At 44.8% G+C, this 18794-nt stretch overlaps 1 protein-coding gene across 6 annotated transcripts; it reads left to right on the top strand.

Annotated features, from left to right (window-relative positions):
- The first annotated feature begins 8399 nt into the window (after nt 1-8399).
- On the top strand, nt 8400-16127 carry LOC132710717 (uncharacterized). Of its 6 annotated transcripts, XM_087884829.1 has the most exons (7): nt 8501-8554; nt 8750-8868; nt 9125-9205; nt 9349-9392; nt 10141-10223; nt 11189-11315; nt 12729-16127. In XM_087884829.1, the coding sequence occupies exons 5-7, from the start codon at nt 10149-10151 to the stop codon at nt 15035-15037; spliced, it is 2511 nt and encodes an 836-aa protein (XP_087740955.1). In that variant the 5' UTR covers nt 8501-8554; nt 8750-8868; nt 9125-9205; nt 9349-9392; nt 10141-10148; the 3' UTR covers nt 15038-16127. The 6 variants fall into 6 exon arrangements, with proteins under 6 accessions (XP_087740954.1, XP_087740955.1, XP_087740956.1 ...); XM_087884830.1 differs by lacking the exon at nt 9125-9205 and having other exon boundaries at nt 8513-8554; XM_060687638.2 differs by lacking the exon at nt 8501-8554 and having other exon boundaries at nt 8730-8868.
- The last annotated feature ends 2667 nt before the right edge of the window (nt 16128-18794 follow it).

Here is an 18794-nt window from a genome sequence, read left to right as displayed (position 1 = left end):
GGAAGAGTTTGACTCTGTGGCTCCTGAGGACGTGGACAGGGTTCTGGGCAAGCTTAACACTGCCACATGTTTATTGGACCTGTGTCCCTCCTGGTTGGTACTGGCCTCCCGGGAGGTTACACGAGGCTGACTCCAGGGGATTATAAATGCTTCTCTGAGTGAGGTATCTTTCCCGCCGCCTTGAAAGAGGCAGCTGTGAAGCCCGTCCTCAAGAAGCCTTCCCTGGACCCGGCTATATTATCAAATTATCGTCCAGTCTCCAATCTTCGCTTTGTTGCGAAAGTTGTTGAGAGTGTGGTGGCGCGACAACTACCCCGATACTTGGATGAAGTTGTCTATCTGGATCCGTTCCAGTCGGGCTTCAGGTCACAATACAGCACGGAAATGGCATTGGTCGCATTGGTTGATGATCTCTGGAGGGCTCGGGACAGAGGTTGCTCCTCTATCTTGGTCCTATTAGATCTCTCAGCGGCTTCTGATACCATCGACCATGGTATCTTACTGCACCGGCTGGAGGGGTTAGGAATAGGGGGCACCGTGCTTCGGTGGTTCTCCTCCTTCCTCTCTGACCGTTCGCAGTTTGTGTTGGCAGGGGGGCAGAGGTCGACCTCGAAGCACCTTATTTGTGGGGTGCCGCAAGGATCAGTCCTCTCGCCCCTTCTGTTCAACATTTATGTAAAACCACTAGGCGAGATCATCCGTGGTTTCGGGGTGAATGTTCATCAGTATGCTGATGACACACAGCTATACATCTCCACCCCAGACCACCCCAATGATGCCCTTGCTGTGATGTCCCGTTGCCTGGAGGCCATGCGGATCTGGATGGGGAGAAACAAGCTCAAACTCAACCCCTCCAAGACCGAGTGGCTGTGGCTTCCGGCGTCCCAGTATAGTCAGCTGGTACCATCACTGACAATTGGGGATGAGATCTTGCTCCCCACAGAAAGGGCCCGCAATTTCGGTGTCCTCCTGGATTCACGGCTATCTTTAGAAGATCATTTGATGGCCGTGGCCACGGGTGCCTTTTATCAGGTTCGCCTGATCCGCCAGTTGCGTCCCTTTCTGGATCGGGACGCCTTGCGCACGGTCACTCATGACCTAGTCACCTCCCATATGGACTACTGTAATGCTCTCTACATGGGGCTCCCCTTGAAAAGCACCCGGAGTCTTCAACTGGTCCAGAATGTAGCCGCGCGGGTGATTATGGGCACAGCTCGTTGTGCCCATGTAACACCTCTCCTACGCGAGCTGCACTGGCTCCCGGTGGTCTTCCGGGTGTGATTCAAGGTGTTAGTTATCACCTTTAAAGCACTCCATGGCTTAGGACCTGGGTACCTACGAGACCGTCTTTTGCCACCAATAGCCTCCCACCGACCAGTTCGTTCTCACAGGGAGGGACTACTCAGGGTACCGTCAGTCAAATTATGCCAACTGGCGACTCCCAGGGGGAGGGCCTTCTCTGTGAAGGCTCCAACCCTTTGGAATGAACTGCCCTCTGAGATACGAAATATCCCTGATCTCCGTGCTTTCTGCCATGCTCTCAAAACCCTGATGTTCCAACGGGCGGGGCTAAACATATGAACATGTGAATGTTTTTAAAATGTTATCTAATTTTACGTTCTATTTAATTGGGCCAAACTATGTTATAATAATAATTTTAATTAGCAATTTTATGATGTTTGTGTATCTATATTTTTCTTGACTGTACACCACCTTGAGTCCTACGGGAGAAAGATGGTATAGAAATATAATAAATAAATAAATAAACTAATTTCCCTTAAGAAGAAACAGAAAAATGAATTGACAAAGAAGATAGATTTTCAGTTAGTCAAGAAAGTTAAATATTTGCGAGTATACTTAACAGGAAGATGTGCAACAATTACAGAAGGTAACTATAAAGGATTAATACAACAAATTAAATTGGACATGAAGAACTGGAAAACCTTGCAACTGTCTATCAGAGTCTATTTATAAGCATAAAATGAATATCCTGCCGAAGGTAGTTTTTTTGTTCCAAACGTTCCCTATAAAATTAGAGAAAAACTTTGATGAGCTAAATACAATCATCCGGAAAACATTAGGGAATAAAAAAGAGCAAGAATAAGACTGAAAAGGTTGCACAAATCTAAAAACAATGCAGACCTTGGGTTGCCGGATTGGGAGCTTTATTACTTGGGTAAAAGAATGGATACATCTAAGACATAGAAGACTATGACTGTTGAAGGGACATGATCTTTGATTGGGATGGCATGCCTTTTTGTGGTAGGAAAAGAATAAAATACATAGATATTTTCTATCTTTCTGTTATATTTATTACATAGATATATAAGAAACGCTCTACTCTTAGTATGGGAAAATTTTAAGGCAAAAAACTATATGAAAATACCATCTTGGCTTTCCACAATGGAAGCACTGATACATCCAAATGTTGTAAACCTGGAAAAAACTGTAACATATAAAGACCTTCTGAATGAGGAAGGGAAACTGAAAACAAAACAGGAACTACAAAACCAAGGTGTGGATCTAGAATGGTGGCCACACCTGCAAATAGGATGGAGGTAGGAGAAAGATGCAAAGACACATGGTTTCTATAAAGAGCCAACAACACTTGACCGGATAGTATTCATGACGGATGAAGCATTAATAATAATAAAAAAAGCTTTCTATTAAGCCTTAAAATGGAAGATGAACAAGTGAAAGAAAGAATGATAGTATTGGCAAAAAACTTTGGCTATACCATAGAATTAGATAGATGGCAAAAACTTTGGGATAGAAAATATAAATTGACAATAGCGACTACCTATAAGGAAAACCTGTATAAAATGTGGCCTTAGCTACCAGGAAGGATAGCCAAGATGCTTAAAAACATGTCCTCCAAATGTTGGAAATGTAATCAGATACCAGGCTCTTTTTACCATATGTGGTGAACATGCCAAAAGGCAAAAAAAAAATTGGACAAAAATACACACATGGTTAGAAAGAACGTTAAAGCAACATATACGTTTAAAGTCAGAAATATTTTTGTTAGGTATAATACATGAAAAATATGAGAAAGGGAACAAATATTTAATACTACATGTTTTGACAGCAGCGAGAATTGAATTTGCACAATACTGGAAAAATGAGGAAATTTCTACAGACCAAAATATAATTAGAAAAATGCTAGATTGTACAGAAATGGATAGGTTAACATTAAAGATAAAGGACAAAGAAGACGCAATGTTTTTTAACATGGGATTTGTGTTATCAATGGTTAGACAATAGAGGTAGAAATTAGAAGTTGGTATAAGTGAATAATAATATTACTATTATTACGTAGAAGTAAATTGGCCCAGAAAATACACTGTTTACTAAGCAGTTATGTTTGTTAAAGAAAAATGTTGTCAGCCCTCTTTTTGTTTCAATCTTCAGGGCTGCCACACTTAGTAGTGTGGGAAAACAGGAGGGGGATTGGATGGCGTTTCGGTGAGATATGTAGCCATAACATCATTCTTTTTTCTGTGAGTCAAGGACGTTCAGCCTGCACCTGGAGAAGCGTGACTGGGAAACATCTCCAGTTGGTACAGTGAATTGAATGGACCATGTGACAGACATGTGGGTGCAGGGGAAGGGACTCTGACTTTCTGTTGGCTGGGGGAAACCGGGGGGACTTTCAGATTGAGTTTTCCCAGATGTGCCAATATGACATCTTGAATAAAATGGAACTTGCAAGAAAATGCCTGAGTTGTTGGCACCAGCAGCAGGCAGAGTTGGGGAGGGTGGGAGGAGAGGCACGTGATGCGCACCACTGAGCACGCCTGCTCCATCCCATTTGGCTGGGATAGGGCAGGTGGCTTCCCAGTGCACCCAGCAGGCTGGACCACATGCCTCTCCCCTGTGCCTCAGCCTCTGGCTTCTGTCATTACCACAGGCCAAGGCACGGTGAGGACTGCATGGGGTGGCTGCTGCCAGATATCATCAGCTCCTTTGCTTCTGTCATCTCTCTCCCTCGCGGCTCTTACCCTTGCCCCATATATGGAGTGCATTCCCATCATACACCCTGGCACCATCGTGGTTTCCAGCAACTTGCGCAGGTCCATTAGGCCGCTGCCGCCACCGCCCGAAGCAACAGGCTGGCCCAGCCCAAAGGAGGTGAAGCAGCCAGCTAGAAAGGCTCTAGTAGCGGTTACATAGCATGCCCATTCCCAGCAGGCAAAAGGCGACCACCGTGAGTGGGGATGATTGGATCCCCATGGGCACCATGACTCCCCAAACCCAGTTGGGATCGCATGCCTCTGCCCCATCTGCTGAGCACTTTCGGAACACTACCCAATGAATGCAGCTCCTTTAGACGGAGCCCCCGACTGTGCAGTCACTTCCCTGGAATGAAGTCAGCATTCTCTCTTGCAGCCCCCCTGACTCATCTCCAATCAGAGTTGAGAGTTACAGCCAAATTCCCCGTTGAAGTGGCACCTGAGGGTGCAGCTCAGCCGTGGCGCCCAGGAAATGGGGCGGCTCTTGGGTAGCAGGGCTTCCCTCCGTGCAAGCAGCTGAGTGGACAGGGCACTGCCTGAAATGGTGCCCCTTTCATACAGCCTTGGGACAGGCACCATTTCCTACCCCACCACTTTCCACAATTTGAGGAAGCCCAGCTGGATGCCGCGTGTTGAGTCTGGAAGCGGGTGTGGAAGCACTGCTCCCTGCCCAGCTCCCTGCTGGGTCTGCTTCGAGCAACCCTGTCGTGTACCTGACGCACTCAACTGTTGTAGTCAGGTGGGCAAATGGAACACTCCACATGCAGGCCAAGGGTGGGGGGGGGGCTGAGAAGATGACTAGCAGCAACCTGCTCTCAAACCACAACCCAAAATAGAGAGCAGAGTTAGTGCATCTAGTGGTCTGTAACATGTTCCTCCCCCCCCCCACCTCTGTTTGCTGCTTTGACAGCCAGCCCAGTGGTGGCAGTGGGCCTGGAGTCAACATTTTCCAACTGAGGGACTGGCAGGCGTCTACAGCCGGAAACTTTTTCTCCCCTCCCACATACAAAGGGGGAAGAGCAAATGATGGCAACGGGTTTCCAGCTGTAGCTGCCCCAACCCCTGCCTCACTTCACCTCATCCTGTTGGACAAGCTGACCCTCCCACCCACCAGAGACCCCTGGATTCCCTCCTTAACCCTGCCCGGCCAACACAGGCACAGCCCAAGGGAGCTGCGCCAACCCAGCCATGCACCTGGCCATGACCAGTTGGTCGAGACCTCCCACCTTCTCTCAGCCACACCCTCCCTCCATCTTTCCCAAATACAGGCAGAGGCATAGAATCAAAATCTTCTGAAGTAAAATCCGGCTGCTCCCCAAAACCAAACACTGTTTACTGCTCTTGAGTCCCAAGCAGTAGGAAACGAGGGCTGCTTTACATCGCAAATATACCAAGGCGGAATCCTGATGCCGCACTACAGCAGAGAGAAGCCGGATTTTGTTCTCCATTGCAGACACCAGATTGGCCCCTGCAAGCTCTTGTCTCTCGAGTAGCCTGACCAAAGTTTCCCGCACTGCTTTAGGGAGTGCTCCTCGAGAGATGAGAACTTGCAGGGGGCCGATCTGGCGCCCAAAATGGAGAGCAAAATTCGGCTGCTCTCTGGACCAGACGCCATTTACTGCTCCGAGTCCCAAGAGGCAGGAGACGAGGGCTGCCTTGCGCCACTGGCTGGCGCAAATATGCCTAGGTGGAATGCTGTTGCCGTGCAAATGAAAGTAGTGCCTCGCTCCCGCAGCTTCCAGCCATCACAACAGCCACTTCTGCCCGCTTGCACCGCTCCCTCCCCCGCCACCACAACAACACCATTATTTCATTCTGGACGGCGAGGGCTGCGCTCCTTTTTACTTATTGCACATTGCACGTGCCACCCCAGGGCACAGATTTCCAGCCCCACCACGGCCAGTCCCATATTCCAGAGCTCACAGGCCCGCTCACAGGACTGGCCTGTTGGTCATCCCGGAGCAGCTCCTCCACTTTCATTCTCTCTCACTCTCCCTCTGATTCTGTCTCTTTCTCTCTCTCATTCTCCCTCTCATTCTGTCTCTTTCTCTTTCATTCTCTGTCTCTTTCTCTGTCTCATTCTGATTCTTTCTCTCTCATTCTCTCTTTTTCTCATCTCATGGGCCAGCGAGTGTCTTGGGGCTGAGAGAAAGTCAAGCATCTCCCTGAGAGATCGAGGTGTGCAGAGCACCAACAAGGGCCGGAAGAAGTGCGGGAGCAAAGCACGACTTGAATTTGCATGGCATCAGCATTCACCTTGGTATATTTGCACCGTTCAGTGGTGCGAAGCAGCCCTCATCTCCTGCCGCTTGGGACTCGGAGCGGTAAACGGTGACTGGTCTGGGGAGCAGCCCAATTTTGCACTCCATTGCGGATGCCAGATCAGCCCCCTGCAAGCTCTCGTTTCTCAAGGAGCGCTCCCTGAAGCGGTGCAGGAAACTTTGGTCGGGCTCCTCGAGAGACAAGAGCATGCAGGGACCGATCTGGTGTCCGCAATGGGCCTGGTGGCTCAGCAGACTAATAGCATTGTGATTAACACCAGCTGTCTGCAATTACTGTAAGTCTGAATCTCACCAGGCTCAAGGCTGACTCAGCCTTCCATCCTTTCTAAGGTAGGTAAATTGAGGATCCAGTTTGTGGGGGCAATAAGCTGACTTTGTATAAAAATATACAAAAGTATGAAGGCTATTGCTTAATGCATTGTAAGCCGCCCTGAGCTCCGGAGAAGGGCGGCATATAAATCAAATTAAAAAAATAATGGAGAGCAAAATCCAGCTTCTTCTCTGCTGTAGTGCAGCATCTAGATTCCACCTTGGTATATTTGGGGCACAAGACAGTCCTTGTTTCCTGCTGCTTGGTAAACAACATTTGGTCTAGGGAGCAGCCGGAATTTGCTCTCCATTGCAGACACCAGATTGGTGCACCTAGTGCACCCTGGTGGAGGAGTTGCTTCGGGATGATCAACTGGCCAATTCTGTGACTACTACAGTCCCACCCAGAGGCCTTGCAGAAGGAGAGATGTAGGCCCGAAAGGTGGCTGAACCTCCCACCCCCCCACAAGCATCCATTCGGTTGAGCGCAGCGAGCTCTTGGTCTTACCTTCCAGTTCCAATTCGTGGGGCTTGCACCGCTCTACTCAAGGTGAGGTTTGCGCTCGGCCTTAAGAGTGGGGACTGGCGTGTGGGCGGGGTGATGTGGGCGCGGGCCAGATTAATTGTTCTCGGGCCATATCTGGCCCAGGGGCGATAGCTTGAGGATGAGTGTAATATTAGAAATGCAAAAATATGAAAATTTCTTCGCAGACCACCAAAATTTTCTCACAGACCACCAGTGGTCCGTGGACCACCGCTTGCTGACCACTGGTATAGGGCAGTGTTGGTGAATCTTTTCAGCACCAAATGCCAAAACCAGAATGCCTGCTCGTCCGCATGTGCGTCCCAGAAACCAGAACAGTAAGTGGTCTTCACACATGTGGAGTGCCTGAAACTGGAAGAGCTGCTACCCGATGCGTGTGCCAAGAGAGGACTCTGTGTGCCATCTCTTGTACGTGTGCCATAGGGTCGCCATTGGTAGTATTGGGTGTCCATTCCGTTCCGTTCTATTCTCCCAACTGAAAGGGACTTTAAAAATGGTTTTATTGATCCAACACTATACCATATAACCAATATTTTTTAAAAAAAGACAACTTAAATTTCTTGATTTAAAATCTTCATTGTTCAGTTTCTAAGATTAATCAGTACCATATTTTCTATTTCTCAAGATTTCAAATGTACTTTAGTGTCTCTATTTCATTTTGTGATATCAAGTTGATCAGAAAGATCAATCAGACTTGTCATATTAGGGATCGTAGCATTGATATGGTTTCAGAAAAAACTTAGTATTGATTGTGACTGTGCTTTTTATCTTAATACAGCCTTTTAAAAAACATATTTCCTGATTATTAACCTCCTTTCTCAATTTGAAAGGTTAATAAATTATTCGAAACAGTTGCACAATGTAAATGATGCCCTACTTTATATACATTGAACAGCGAAATGAAGAAACAGATAAATATGTAGACGGAGGGGGGAGTGTGGCATAAAATGTTAGATAAATAAATGTTAGATAAATAAAGTGCTAGAAGCGGGTGGAATGAGTTCACATCTGACTCAGTTTCACATTGCACAATGATGCCTTGAAAACCATGGAATGGGAAAACATTACTATGGTAGATTTTTAAACGAATGAAGCAAATAATTAAAAGCTGGGAACATTTCTCATGATAAAATCCTGGCATTTTCATAATATTCCTAATTATGTAATTTTACAACTGTGGAGATAATTCATGGGACATTAAATTTAAGACTTTTGCCTCTTTCTACAACTTGGAAGATATTTTTGGCCTTTAAGGGTTTGCACTCTGAGTCATAGTGGGGACATCCAGGCAGTGTCCACGGCCGCGATTTCGCCACAGTTGCCAGCAGGGGGCGCTCTCTTGGCTGCCGACTGACGAGCCCAATGCGCATGCCCGATTTCGTCTGCGAGGTCGGGTTCTTCTGGATGTGAGTTGCTCCGTGGGGGCGGGAAAGAGGGGCGTCCTGCGCCCCAGATCCTCCCCAGGGGAGGGAAGGAGATTCTGAATCCCAAGGCTTGGAGGGAACCCACCCCTCCTTGCTGTGCATGGGGGAGATCCAAGAATGGGGCGGGGGGAGGAGAAAAGGAAGCCTAAAGGAACCACATGCTCACATCTCCTTCAGATTCAGTTTCCAAGGCTTGGAGGATCCTTGGAGAGCCAGCGGAGACCAGTTGCCCGGCGCTGCCAGTGCCTGGAAGATTCCTTCTGAGCCTGGCAAAGGAGAAACGGGAAGAGCTACAGGTCAGAGAAGCTTCTTTTGGGAAATACGGAGCTCCCTGATAGGGTTTTGGAGATTAATAATGCAAGTAGATATTTAGAGAAACTCATTAGCTGAATTGTTCTTGTGTCCTTCCAAAGAGTATCTCATTTGGAGTGATTCTCCCATGGGGTCTCATCCATCGCCACTGATGGACAGAAGGGTTTTGTGGGCAGAAAATAAAACCCAGATCCTCTTGTGTCCTGTCCTCTTAACAGCCCTTCTTTGCTTATATTTCAGGTTCTGAGGTCCTCCCAGGAATGGGGAGTAATGGGGTGGATCGCACAAATCTTTCTCCTGATCTATCTCCTGATTTATTGGGTTAGGGATTTTCTGTCTTCACTGTCAGTTGTATGGTGTTGGGGTGTGTGTGTGCACTGAGGGAGCTCAACCAATCTCATTGTACATATGTTGTGCACTGACAATAAAGATTTGAATTGAATTGAATTGAATCTCTCTTTCAGAGGGATCCCCAAGGATAAAAGTCAAGGTCAGGATACCTCACTAGGTAAGGGGAGACTTTTCCACTGGATTGGAGACTTTCTAGGAAGATTCTAGTTATCCTTAATTCTCTGTGTCTTTTCATGTCTTAGTAGTTAGTAGAAAGTGACCCAATAAGAAAGAACTCCCTCTTCAAGCTAGAAGACTTAAGGCACACAAAGGAATTCCCTCCCTTCAGAGCAAGCCTATGGTTGGCCTTTTGCAGAAGACCGACTCTTATAGGGGCCATCTTGACTTGCATTCTGTCTCCTCCTCCATCATGAGAGATTTCTCTTTGTTCTCAGTGATGTGGAAGAGAGCAACCTGGTTTTGGGCTTCCTTAAGAGATAGTTTTGACTAAATTCCTACACAGTTCCCTGCCATACCTGTCCTAGCAGGCATGTTTCTTGGGTTGCTAGAATTTCACTAATTTCTCTTCCACGTGGAACATGATGGCTTCAAGCTGCAGAGAGTGGGGGGGAGAATTTACAGTGATTGAGCAAATACTTTGGTTGCCAAGAGTATAAACTTCCACGTGTTACTCCAAAAGGTTAGGAGAACAATCTAACTGAGGTTTGTTCTTCAGCATATGGTGGGTTTGGTCTTCTCCTTTTATTCTGGGCTACCATAATGGAGCCTATGAAAGCGAGTGTGTAGAAGACGCAAAAATGGAGGTTTCCTGGGCAGGACAGGAAGAAATATAAAGTTGTGCCTTCAAGGTAGAAAATATGAAGTTGATCCGTTTCCTGTTTCCATCCTGTCTCTCTCCTTCTCAGTGGGCAAAATGGAGTCACCGTTGTTCATTGAATTATCTCCTTCTATTGGTGGAGCTGAAAGAGCCGCTGGATTTCTGACTCAGGTAGGAAGAGATTAGCAGTTTATATGGGGGAGAATTAGGAGACCTCTATTTTCCTTTGAGGACTCAACGTATGATACTGCTATTCCTGAGCAAAGCACAACAAGGAAATTAGAAATTTAAATTTACGATCAGTCAAACTAGGCCCACCTCTCAACAAAGATTTGGAAATGTATAGAACTCCTCAGTGGTTATATTATTCTGGTTTCAAAAAATGCCACATGACAGTTCATGTTGCCTATCCCAAATAAAACAGAAAGGACACATGAGTAATTAGGTTAAATCTACTATATTGTAAGTATAATCTTGTTTTCCTATCGTTGGGGAAAGGGGTAAAAACAGGAGAAGCAGAAATTGCTTTGCGTATCATCTGCATCTTGATGCCTAGAAGTGCATTCTCATAGTATTTTCATGAAAGTTCATGACTGTGAGCAAGGTTGATCCTTCAAAGAACCCCAAATTTGGTTACTATGTCAAACACAAATTCCACAGAATCTCTTGCAAATATCATGAAATGTTGGGGGCACTCATGGTGTGTCTAAGGCACGCTATGCCACTTGATCAAGGCAGCCTGATGACATGGAAGGTCAGCAGACTGAGTAAAGGTGATAAAACATACTCTAATTGGCTGTCAGGCATAGGCTGTGAATTCTGCCCTCTTTATCATATAATGTGTTGAGTCTAACTAGGCAAATGTCCAATCGAGAATTTTCATTTTGTGCTTTTAGTCCCACAGATGCTTTTTTCAAGAGGAAAAAAGGAGTTTCAGGTTTTTTTGAAGACGTTTCGCTTCTGATCCAAGAAACGTCTTCAGCTCCATTTGCCTCCTGAAAAAAGCACCTTTAGGACAACCAGGACCATGCATGATTGACAGTCTCCATAGACATTTGTGCTTTTAGGATTTGCAGATTGAAGGAGATCTTGCAAATTTTGTTGAGTCTGCTCACAGGGATTGTTCCTTCTTTTAGGGTCCTGTGTCCTTTGGGGAGGTGGCCATCCATTTCAACAGTGAAGAGTGGATACTGCTTGATCCCAGCCAGAAAGCCCTGCATCAAGAAGTCATGTTGGAAACATCTAGGATGGTGGCCTCTTTAGGTAAGGGTGTTCTGATCTAGGCTCCCTTAACAAGCAGGAGGCAGGAATTATTGGCAAAACCTCTTTTATTTACACGACACTGAATTACCTTCATTCACAGTCAGCAAGGTTTGTCCAAACAGTTTTTCAAAGGAATATTTCTCAACACACCTTATCTCATTTGGCAAGTTGCCACGTAACTTGTTTCCAACTGCAGTACAAGACAAAACTTGGAACAGTCTCTCAGTCACGGAATGAACGAATTGTTTCCTGCAAAAGCCTACTCCCTGCTCCTCTTTTATTTCCTATGGGAGGGGCCAATCACCTCCAAGCTGTGGCTTTACTCTCGAGTCAACCCTGCTTTCTGAGTTGTTCTTCTCTTCTAGCAGCTTTGCACATGCGCACACTGGGAATGGGCTCCAGCTGTTCCTCTGCCTTGCTGCTGTCTAACTCCCTCAATGTTTCCGAAGCAGAGCCCTCGTCCGAGCTTTCTCTAGCCCCCAGGACTAGCCCAAGTTCCTCCCTAACCTCCTCACTGTCTGACTCTGCTGCCAGCTCCGCTGACAAGCCACAACAAAGGGTTCCTCTGGAGGAAAGTTTAAGTCAGAGCAAGTTGTCGCTTGATACTTTATTTACAAATTATTATTGTTTTATTTAATTTGATTTATATGCCGCCCTTCTCCGAAGACTCAGGGCGGCTTACAATGTGCTCAGCAATAGCCTTCATCCTTTTGTATATTTATACAAAGTCAGCTTATTGCCCCCACAAACTGGGTCCTCATTTCACCTACCTTAGAAAGGATGGAAGGCTGAGTCAACCTTGAGCCTTGGCGAGATTCGAACCCTGCAGTAATTGCAGGCAGGGTGCCTTAAACCCCTGTGCTACCAAGGCTCTTATTAGATCTGTATATATCTTGTTAAAAATGATTTCATCTCTTCTTTTTTTCTATTACATTAATTCACGGTCTTCTAAGTAGCACAATTTTATTTAGAAGAGAAAGATCAGTGTGGTGACCAGGAAGTGTTGACATTCAGTCTTGTGGTTATCTTTGGGCCCTGGGTCATTACCGCAGAGTTATTGGGAAGATGATCAGGGAGAGGCTGTTTTTGCTTGTCCTACTCAGCAACAAATTTTGTCTTCCTTTGTGTTGCAGTAACATACATTGTCTTATTGAATGCAAGTTGGGTGCATCATAGTTGACACAATCTGTGTGCCACATCCTCATATCAAGACGTGTTTATGCTTTAAATTTTTAACTGCCAAGAATGAGGGTAGATGAGCAGCCATGCTACTCTTTTAAGTTAATAAGTAATATGCATGCTGTCATTTCCCTTGTTGTTTTCCACAGACGCCCAGTAATAGATAAAACTATGCATAGGGACACCAACGTGGACGTTGTAGATTATTCTAATTTATTGTTTTTCCCCCACAAGCATTTGATGTGGAGAAGAAGGAAACTGACCAAGAGCCAAATTTAGTGCCATTTCAAATAATCAAAATTGAAATTCCTGAGGAGACATCTACAGATAAGCGGGGAAGGAGGAAACGCGAAAAGAAGCAAAACTGGAGGAAAAAATCTATTCTTGAATGTGTGGAAATGGATCACTTCCTGACCCAACGTGATTCCAAAGAAAATACAGGGAAATGTCAAAGTTTCAAAGCAAACCCCAGTTTCAATAACCACTGCAAAACTGGAAAAAGGTCTAGCAGTAATAATCTTACTTCACATAAAATGATCCAAACAAGGGAAAAACCCTACAATGGTGTGGACAGTGGAAAAAGCATTGGGTGGAGAGGTAATTTAACTTCTCATAAAAGAATACATTCAGGGGGAAAACCCTATAAGTGCCTAGACTATGGTAAAAGATTCCGTTTGAACAGTTCATTTACCTCTCATAAAAAGATCCACACCAGAGAAATATGCCTAGAATATGGGAAGAGCTTCAGGTACAGAGAGTGTCTGAAATCCCACGAAAGCAACCATACAGGGGGAAAACCTTATAAATGTGTGGATTGTGGAAAAAGGTTCAGTGTGAAGAGTTCCCTTATTTGCCATAAAAGGATCCATACCGGAGAAAAACCCTTTAAATGCATACAGTGTGGGAAAAGCTTCAGCACTAGTAGTTACCTGATATGCCATAGAAGGATCCATTCAGGGGAAAAACCCTATAAATGTGTAGACTGTGGAAAAAGGTTCAGTAGGAAGAATTCCCTTACTTACCATAAAAGGATCCATACTGGAGAAAAACCCTTTAAATGCATGCAGTGTGGGAAAAGCTTCAGCACTAGTAGTTACCTGATATGCCATAGAAGGATCCATTTAGGGGAAAAACCCTATAAATGTGTAGACTGTGGAAAAACCTTCAGGACAAATGCTTCTTTTACTACGCATAAATTGATCCATGCGGGAGAGAAACCCTTTAAATGCATAGAGTGTGGGAAGTGCTTTAGGCAGAGTGGTGGCCTTGCTTCCCATCAAAGGACTCATACGGGAGAGAAACCCTATAAGTGTATAGAGTGTGGAAAGAGCTACAGAAATACAAATCAACTGACATCCCACAAAAGGATCCATTCAGGTGAAAAACCTTATAAATGCGCGGAATGTGGAAAACCCTTCAGAACAAGCAGTTCCCTTGGTTCTCATAAACGCATCCATACAGGAGAGAAACCCTATAAATGTATGGACTGTGGAAAGAGCTTCAGTGTAAAGAGTGCTCTTACTTCTCATAAACGGATCCACACAGGAGAAAAACCCTATAAATGCCTAGACTGTGGGAAGGGCTTCAGCCGAAGCAGTAGCCTTACTTCTCATAAATGGGTCCACACAGCAGAAAAACCCTATAAATGCATAAAATGTGGAAAGAGCTACAAAAACAGCAGTTACCTGAACCTCCATAAACGGCTCCACACGGGAGAGAAACCCTATACATGCATGGAGTGTGGAAAGAGCTTCACGATAAAGACTTCTCTTACTTCTCACGAAAGGATCCACACAGGAGAGAAACCGTATAAATGTATGGAGTGTGGAAAGAGCTTCAGGGCAAGCAGTGCTCTCAATTGTCATCAACGGGTCCACACAGGAGAAAAACCCTTTACATGCATGGAGTGTGGAAAGAGCTTCAGTGTAAACAGTTCTCTTACTTCTCATAAACGGATCCACACAGGAGAAAAACCCTATAAATGCCTAGACTGTGGGAAGGGCTTCAGCCGAAGCAGTAGCCTTACTTCTCATAAACGGGTCCACACAGGAGAAAAACCCTATAAATGCATGAAATGTGGAAAGAGCTACAAAAACCGCAGTTACCTGAACCTCCATAAATGGCTCCACATGGGAGAGAAACCCTATATATGCCTGGAGTGTGGAAAGAGCTTCGCTATAAAGAGTTCTCTTACTTCTCATGAACGGATTCACACAGGAGAGAAACCTTATAAATGCCTAGAGTGTGGGAAGAGCTTCAACGAAAGCAGTCAACTTATTTTACATAACAGGGTCCATTCAGGGGAAAAACCTTATAAGTGCACAAACTGTGGAAAGACTTTCGCTGCCAGTAGGTCTCTGACTTACCATAAAAGGACTCATACAGGAGAGAAACCTTATAAATGCCTAAAATGTGGAAGGAGCTTCAGTGATAACCGTTCCCTTACTTCCCCTAACAGGTTCCACACAGGAGAGAAATCATATGTATGCAATGAATGCGAAATCATATGTATGCAAGAGTTTGAGTACAGGCAGGTCCCTTAGTAACCATATTAGTACCCACACACGGAAGAAATTTCATCGGTGCACAGGATGTGGGAAAAGCTTCCGATTAAAAAGTCACCTTACTTTCCATAAGAGGATCCACACCAGGAAGGGGGGGGGGGAATAAAAATGTATAGAATGCCGACTGGCATTAGTAACTGAAGTGTCCTTAATTTGTGTAAAAGGATCCACTCTTATAAGAAACCATCTAAATGTGAAAAATGTGGTGAACAGTCTTCCTTCTTTCAGAGGATCACCATAGGAGCAACTGAATAAATGTATGGATTTGGAAGCCCTCAGGATAGAGTTCTTACTTCCAGAGATATTATCTATTCAGTTATGATCTCCTCAAAAAAAAATCTGTTAAATAATCGTCCCTATCGTTACTGCAAAACCTCACAACCTCGGCTTGGTAACAAACTGCTTTATTTAGGCAGAAATTGAATCAACATCTGAAGTGAGTCGGATCAGCCTTCAAGCTTTGTGAAGACCTGGTGTATGCAAGCAAAGCAAGGGAAAATGTATGTGTATATATTCATTTTAGCTCTAATTGTGTTGAAAATAGTGGCCTTCTTTAAACATGTGGCAAGGATTTCAGCTATTATTTTGTGCATATGTACTGTATGTGCATCAATTTAGTTGCAAGTGGAAATCTCTCCCAAATATTTAGATGTACAGGCTAGTCTGGTGCCAAATTGCATTAACCCAGCTAAAAGGGACTTTATAAATGGTTTTATTGGTCCAACAGTGCACCGTATGAGGAATATTTTTTAAAAGGAAATATTGCTTGATTTAAATTATTCACTGTTCAGTTTCGCATATTAAAGTAACCAGTACCATATTTTCTATTTCTCAAGATTTTCAAATGTCACTTTAGTGCCTCTATTTCATTTTGTGATATCAAGTTGAGCAGAAAGTTGAGTCATACTTGACATGCTAAGCAATTGTACTGTTGCTATGGTTTTGGAGAAAAATGTTAGTAGCATGATTGTGACTTCGAGTTTTTTAACAATATAGCTTTTTTAAAAACATATTTCCTGATTATTAACCATCTTTCTCATTTTGAAATGTTAATAAATTATTGGAAACAGTTGTTGCGCAAGGTAAATGATGCCCTACTTTATACACATTAACAAAACAGCTAAATTAAGAAACAAGATGAATATGTAGGAGAACTTACGGGGGGAGTGGGGAGAGTAGAATAAAATGTTAGAAAGTGATAGAAGAAGGTGGAATGAGTTCAGATGCGACTCAGTTTCATGTTGCACAATGATGCATAGAAAAGCATGGAATGAGAAAAGAATTAGCAAAGTAGGTTTATGAAAGAAGCAAACGAGACATTGTAGCCTATAAAATTTGAGTACATTCCTCATTATAAAATCTTGGCATTTTTATTAGAATTTTCCTAATTATGTAATTTTACATCTGTGGAGATAATCCATGCAGCATTGATTGTGCTTTGGCCAATTTTATCTTCTTCCTTTGCATCAGAGGACTCAAAGGGCAACCACAGAACTGAAACCCTTTTGCTGCTTTCTACAGTCTGAACCAACATTTGGCCTTTTAGTGGTAGACAAGGATTTGTGCTTCAAGAAGCTGTTGAATTGAGGGGACTGCCTCCCAACTGTGGCCCTGTTCCATTTAGATTGGGGACTGAATCGGAGACATGTGGATGCGTTTGGATGTGATGGGTCCCCAAGAGCTTCGAGAGGACTGGAAAGGGTCTCTTGTGGGGTGGAGGGGGACTCCTGGGGGAGAAGAGAGGCCCAAAAGGCAGGAGTCGAATCCACCTCTGAAGAGCCACAAAGACGATCATATGAATGGGGCTTCCCTCATAACTGCATCTCTCTCTCTCTCCTCTCTCTCTCCCCCACACCAAGAATGTGGCTCCTCCCACCTCCTCTGAGCCCCTTTTCCCACTTTGCCACTTGAGGGAATTGCATTGGGAGAGGTGTGGTCAGGAGGAAGGAGTATCGGAAGTTCTCTCCTCCAGTGCCCTGGAGCCTTTCCTCCAACTGCTCTCCTGTGAGTCACAGCCCCTTTCTTGCCTCCTTCAATGTTGCTTCCCAGACCCCTCCTTACCTGGGAGGGGGATTCCTTCTGCCCTCGCTTCCAGGATCTAGGACAGCGCCCTCATCAACAGCAACAGGGGACCCCAGCAGAACTCATGAAATGCTCCCCACAAACCCCCTCTTGAGAGGGTTAGAAATGGAATAGGGAGGGGGTCTGGAGGGAGGGGTACTTTGTAGTTGTCTTGCCAGGAATAAGTAGGAGCGCCAGTTGGAATCTTCTCTGCCACTTCATCTGTCTCCAGGCTGAGTCTGCAGCCCCAACTTCAGGGGCCGGTTGTGTGTTAAACTGGAGTGTCCTGAAAGGGACATTTCGAGGGGGGTGTTGTTGTGACAGAAGCAATGCCTAGCAACTATCTAGTTCACAGGTGTCAAACTTACCTCATCATGCTGCCATCACGTGACGTTTTGCGACGTTTTCCCATCCACAGAGCTGTGGTGCGTGTGGCCTGCACAGGATGCATCTGGTCCATGGGCCTCCAGTTGGTCTAGTGGTTAAGGCAGCAGGTTAAAAAGCAAGAAACCTTGAGTTCAAGTCCTGCTTTAACCAGGACTGCCAGTCCCTCAACACAGCCCACCTCAGTGTTGTTGTGGGGTAAAATAGGAGGAGGAAGTGTATTGGAGATATTTGCCTTGTTCCCCTTGAGTTATGTTCCCCTTGAATTATTTGTAAAAGTAATAAAGGCAAGATGTAAAGAAAAAAACTGTCTTGCAAGCTAAATAAATTCTTGTACTACCTCACATTCAATCATGCAGTATTTACTATATTATAACATTATTAATATTTAATAGCATAGTATACAGGTAGTCCTCAAAGTACAACCACAATTGAGCTCCAAATTTGTTGTGAAGTGAGAAATTGGTTAAGTGAGTTTGCTCCATTTTACAATTTTTCTTGCCACGTTTCTTAACTGAATCACTGCAGTTGTTATATTAGTTATAACTAATGTTAAGTGGATCTGGTTTCCCCCGTAGATGTTGCTTGTCAGGTCGCCAAAGGGGATCACATGACTGGGACATGGCAACCGTCATAAAAGTGAGCCAGTTGTCAAGCATCCAAATGTAAATCCCATGACCAAGGGGTCATAAGTGTGAAGAAAGGTCCTAAGTCACTTTTTTTCAGTGCTGTTGTAACAGTTCTTGAATGAACTGTTGTAAGTAGAGGACCACCTGTACTACCGGTATTACATATACATTTTTCTCTTCTCGGTGTGAGTGTGACTGCCTGTACTATTACATATACATTTTTGTCTTCTGTGTGTGTGTGAGAGAGAGAGAGAGAGAGTGATTTTTGTATTCTGTGGCAGTGTTTTGTGTGTGTGAGAGAGAGACTACCTGTACTAGTACATATAAATTTTTGTATTCTGTGTGTGTGTGTGTGACTACCTGTACTATTACATATATTTTGTCGTGTGTGTGTGTGTGTGTGTGTGTGTGTGTGAGAGAGAGAGAGAGAGAGAGAGAGAGAGAGAGAGAGAGAGAGAGAGACTACCTGTACTAGTACATATACATTTTTGTCTTGTGTGTGTGTGTGTGTGTGTGAGAGAGAGAGAGAGAGAGAGAGAGTCAGTCAGTCAGTCAGTCAGTCTTTCCTCAGCCAGGAGGGAAATTCGCGCCCAGCAGAAAAGCGGCTGAGGTAAGCCGCCGGTTTTCCCGCCCAAACCTGTCAGGCGCTTCTCTCCCGCCAT

The sequence above is a fragment of the Pantherophis guttatus genome, chromosome 2, assembly GCF_059756535.1.
Source record: "Pantherophis guttatus breed Tessera chromosome 2, ASM5975653v1, whole genome shotgun sequence".
Classification (NCBI taxonomy): domain Eukaryota; kingdom Metazoa; phylum Chordata; class Lepidosauria; order Squamata; family Colubridae; genus Pantherophis; species Pantherophis guttatus.
Note: the sequence above shows the minus strand (reverse complement) of the source record. Positions and strands in the feature narration are given on the sequence as shown.

Bases quoted from the DNA above. Each gene is read 5' to 3' on its own strand.
- LOC132710717 (XM_087884827.1), top strand. From the start codon at position 8,673: ATGGGGGAGATCCAAGAATGGGGCGGGGGGAGGAGAAAAGGAAGCCTA. The intron at 10,224-11,188 runs GTAGGAAGAGAT...TCCTTCTTTTAG, and splicing joins CCGCTGGATTTCTGACTCAG to GGTCCTGTGTCCTTTGGGGA. The intron at 11,316-12,728 runs GTAAGGGTGTTC...TTCCCCCACAAG, and splicing joins TAGGATGGTGGCCTCTTTAG to CATTTGATGTGGAGAAGAAG.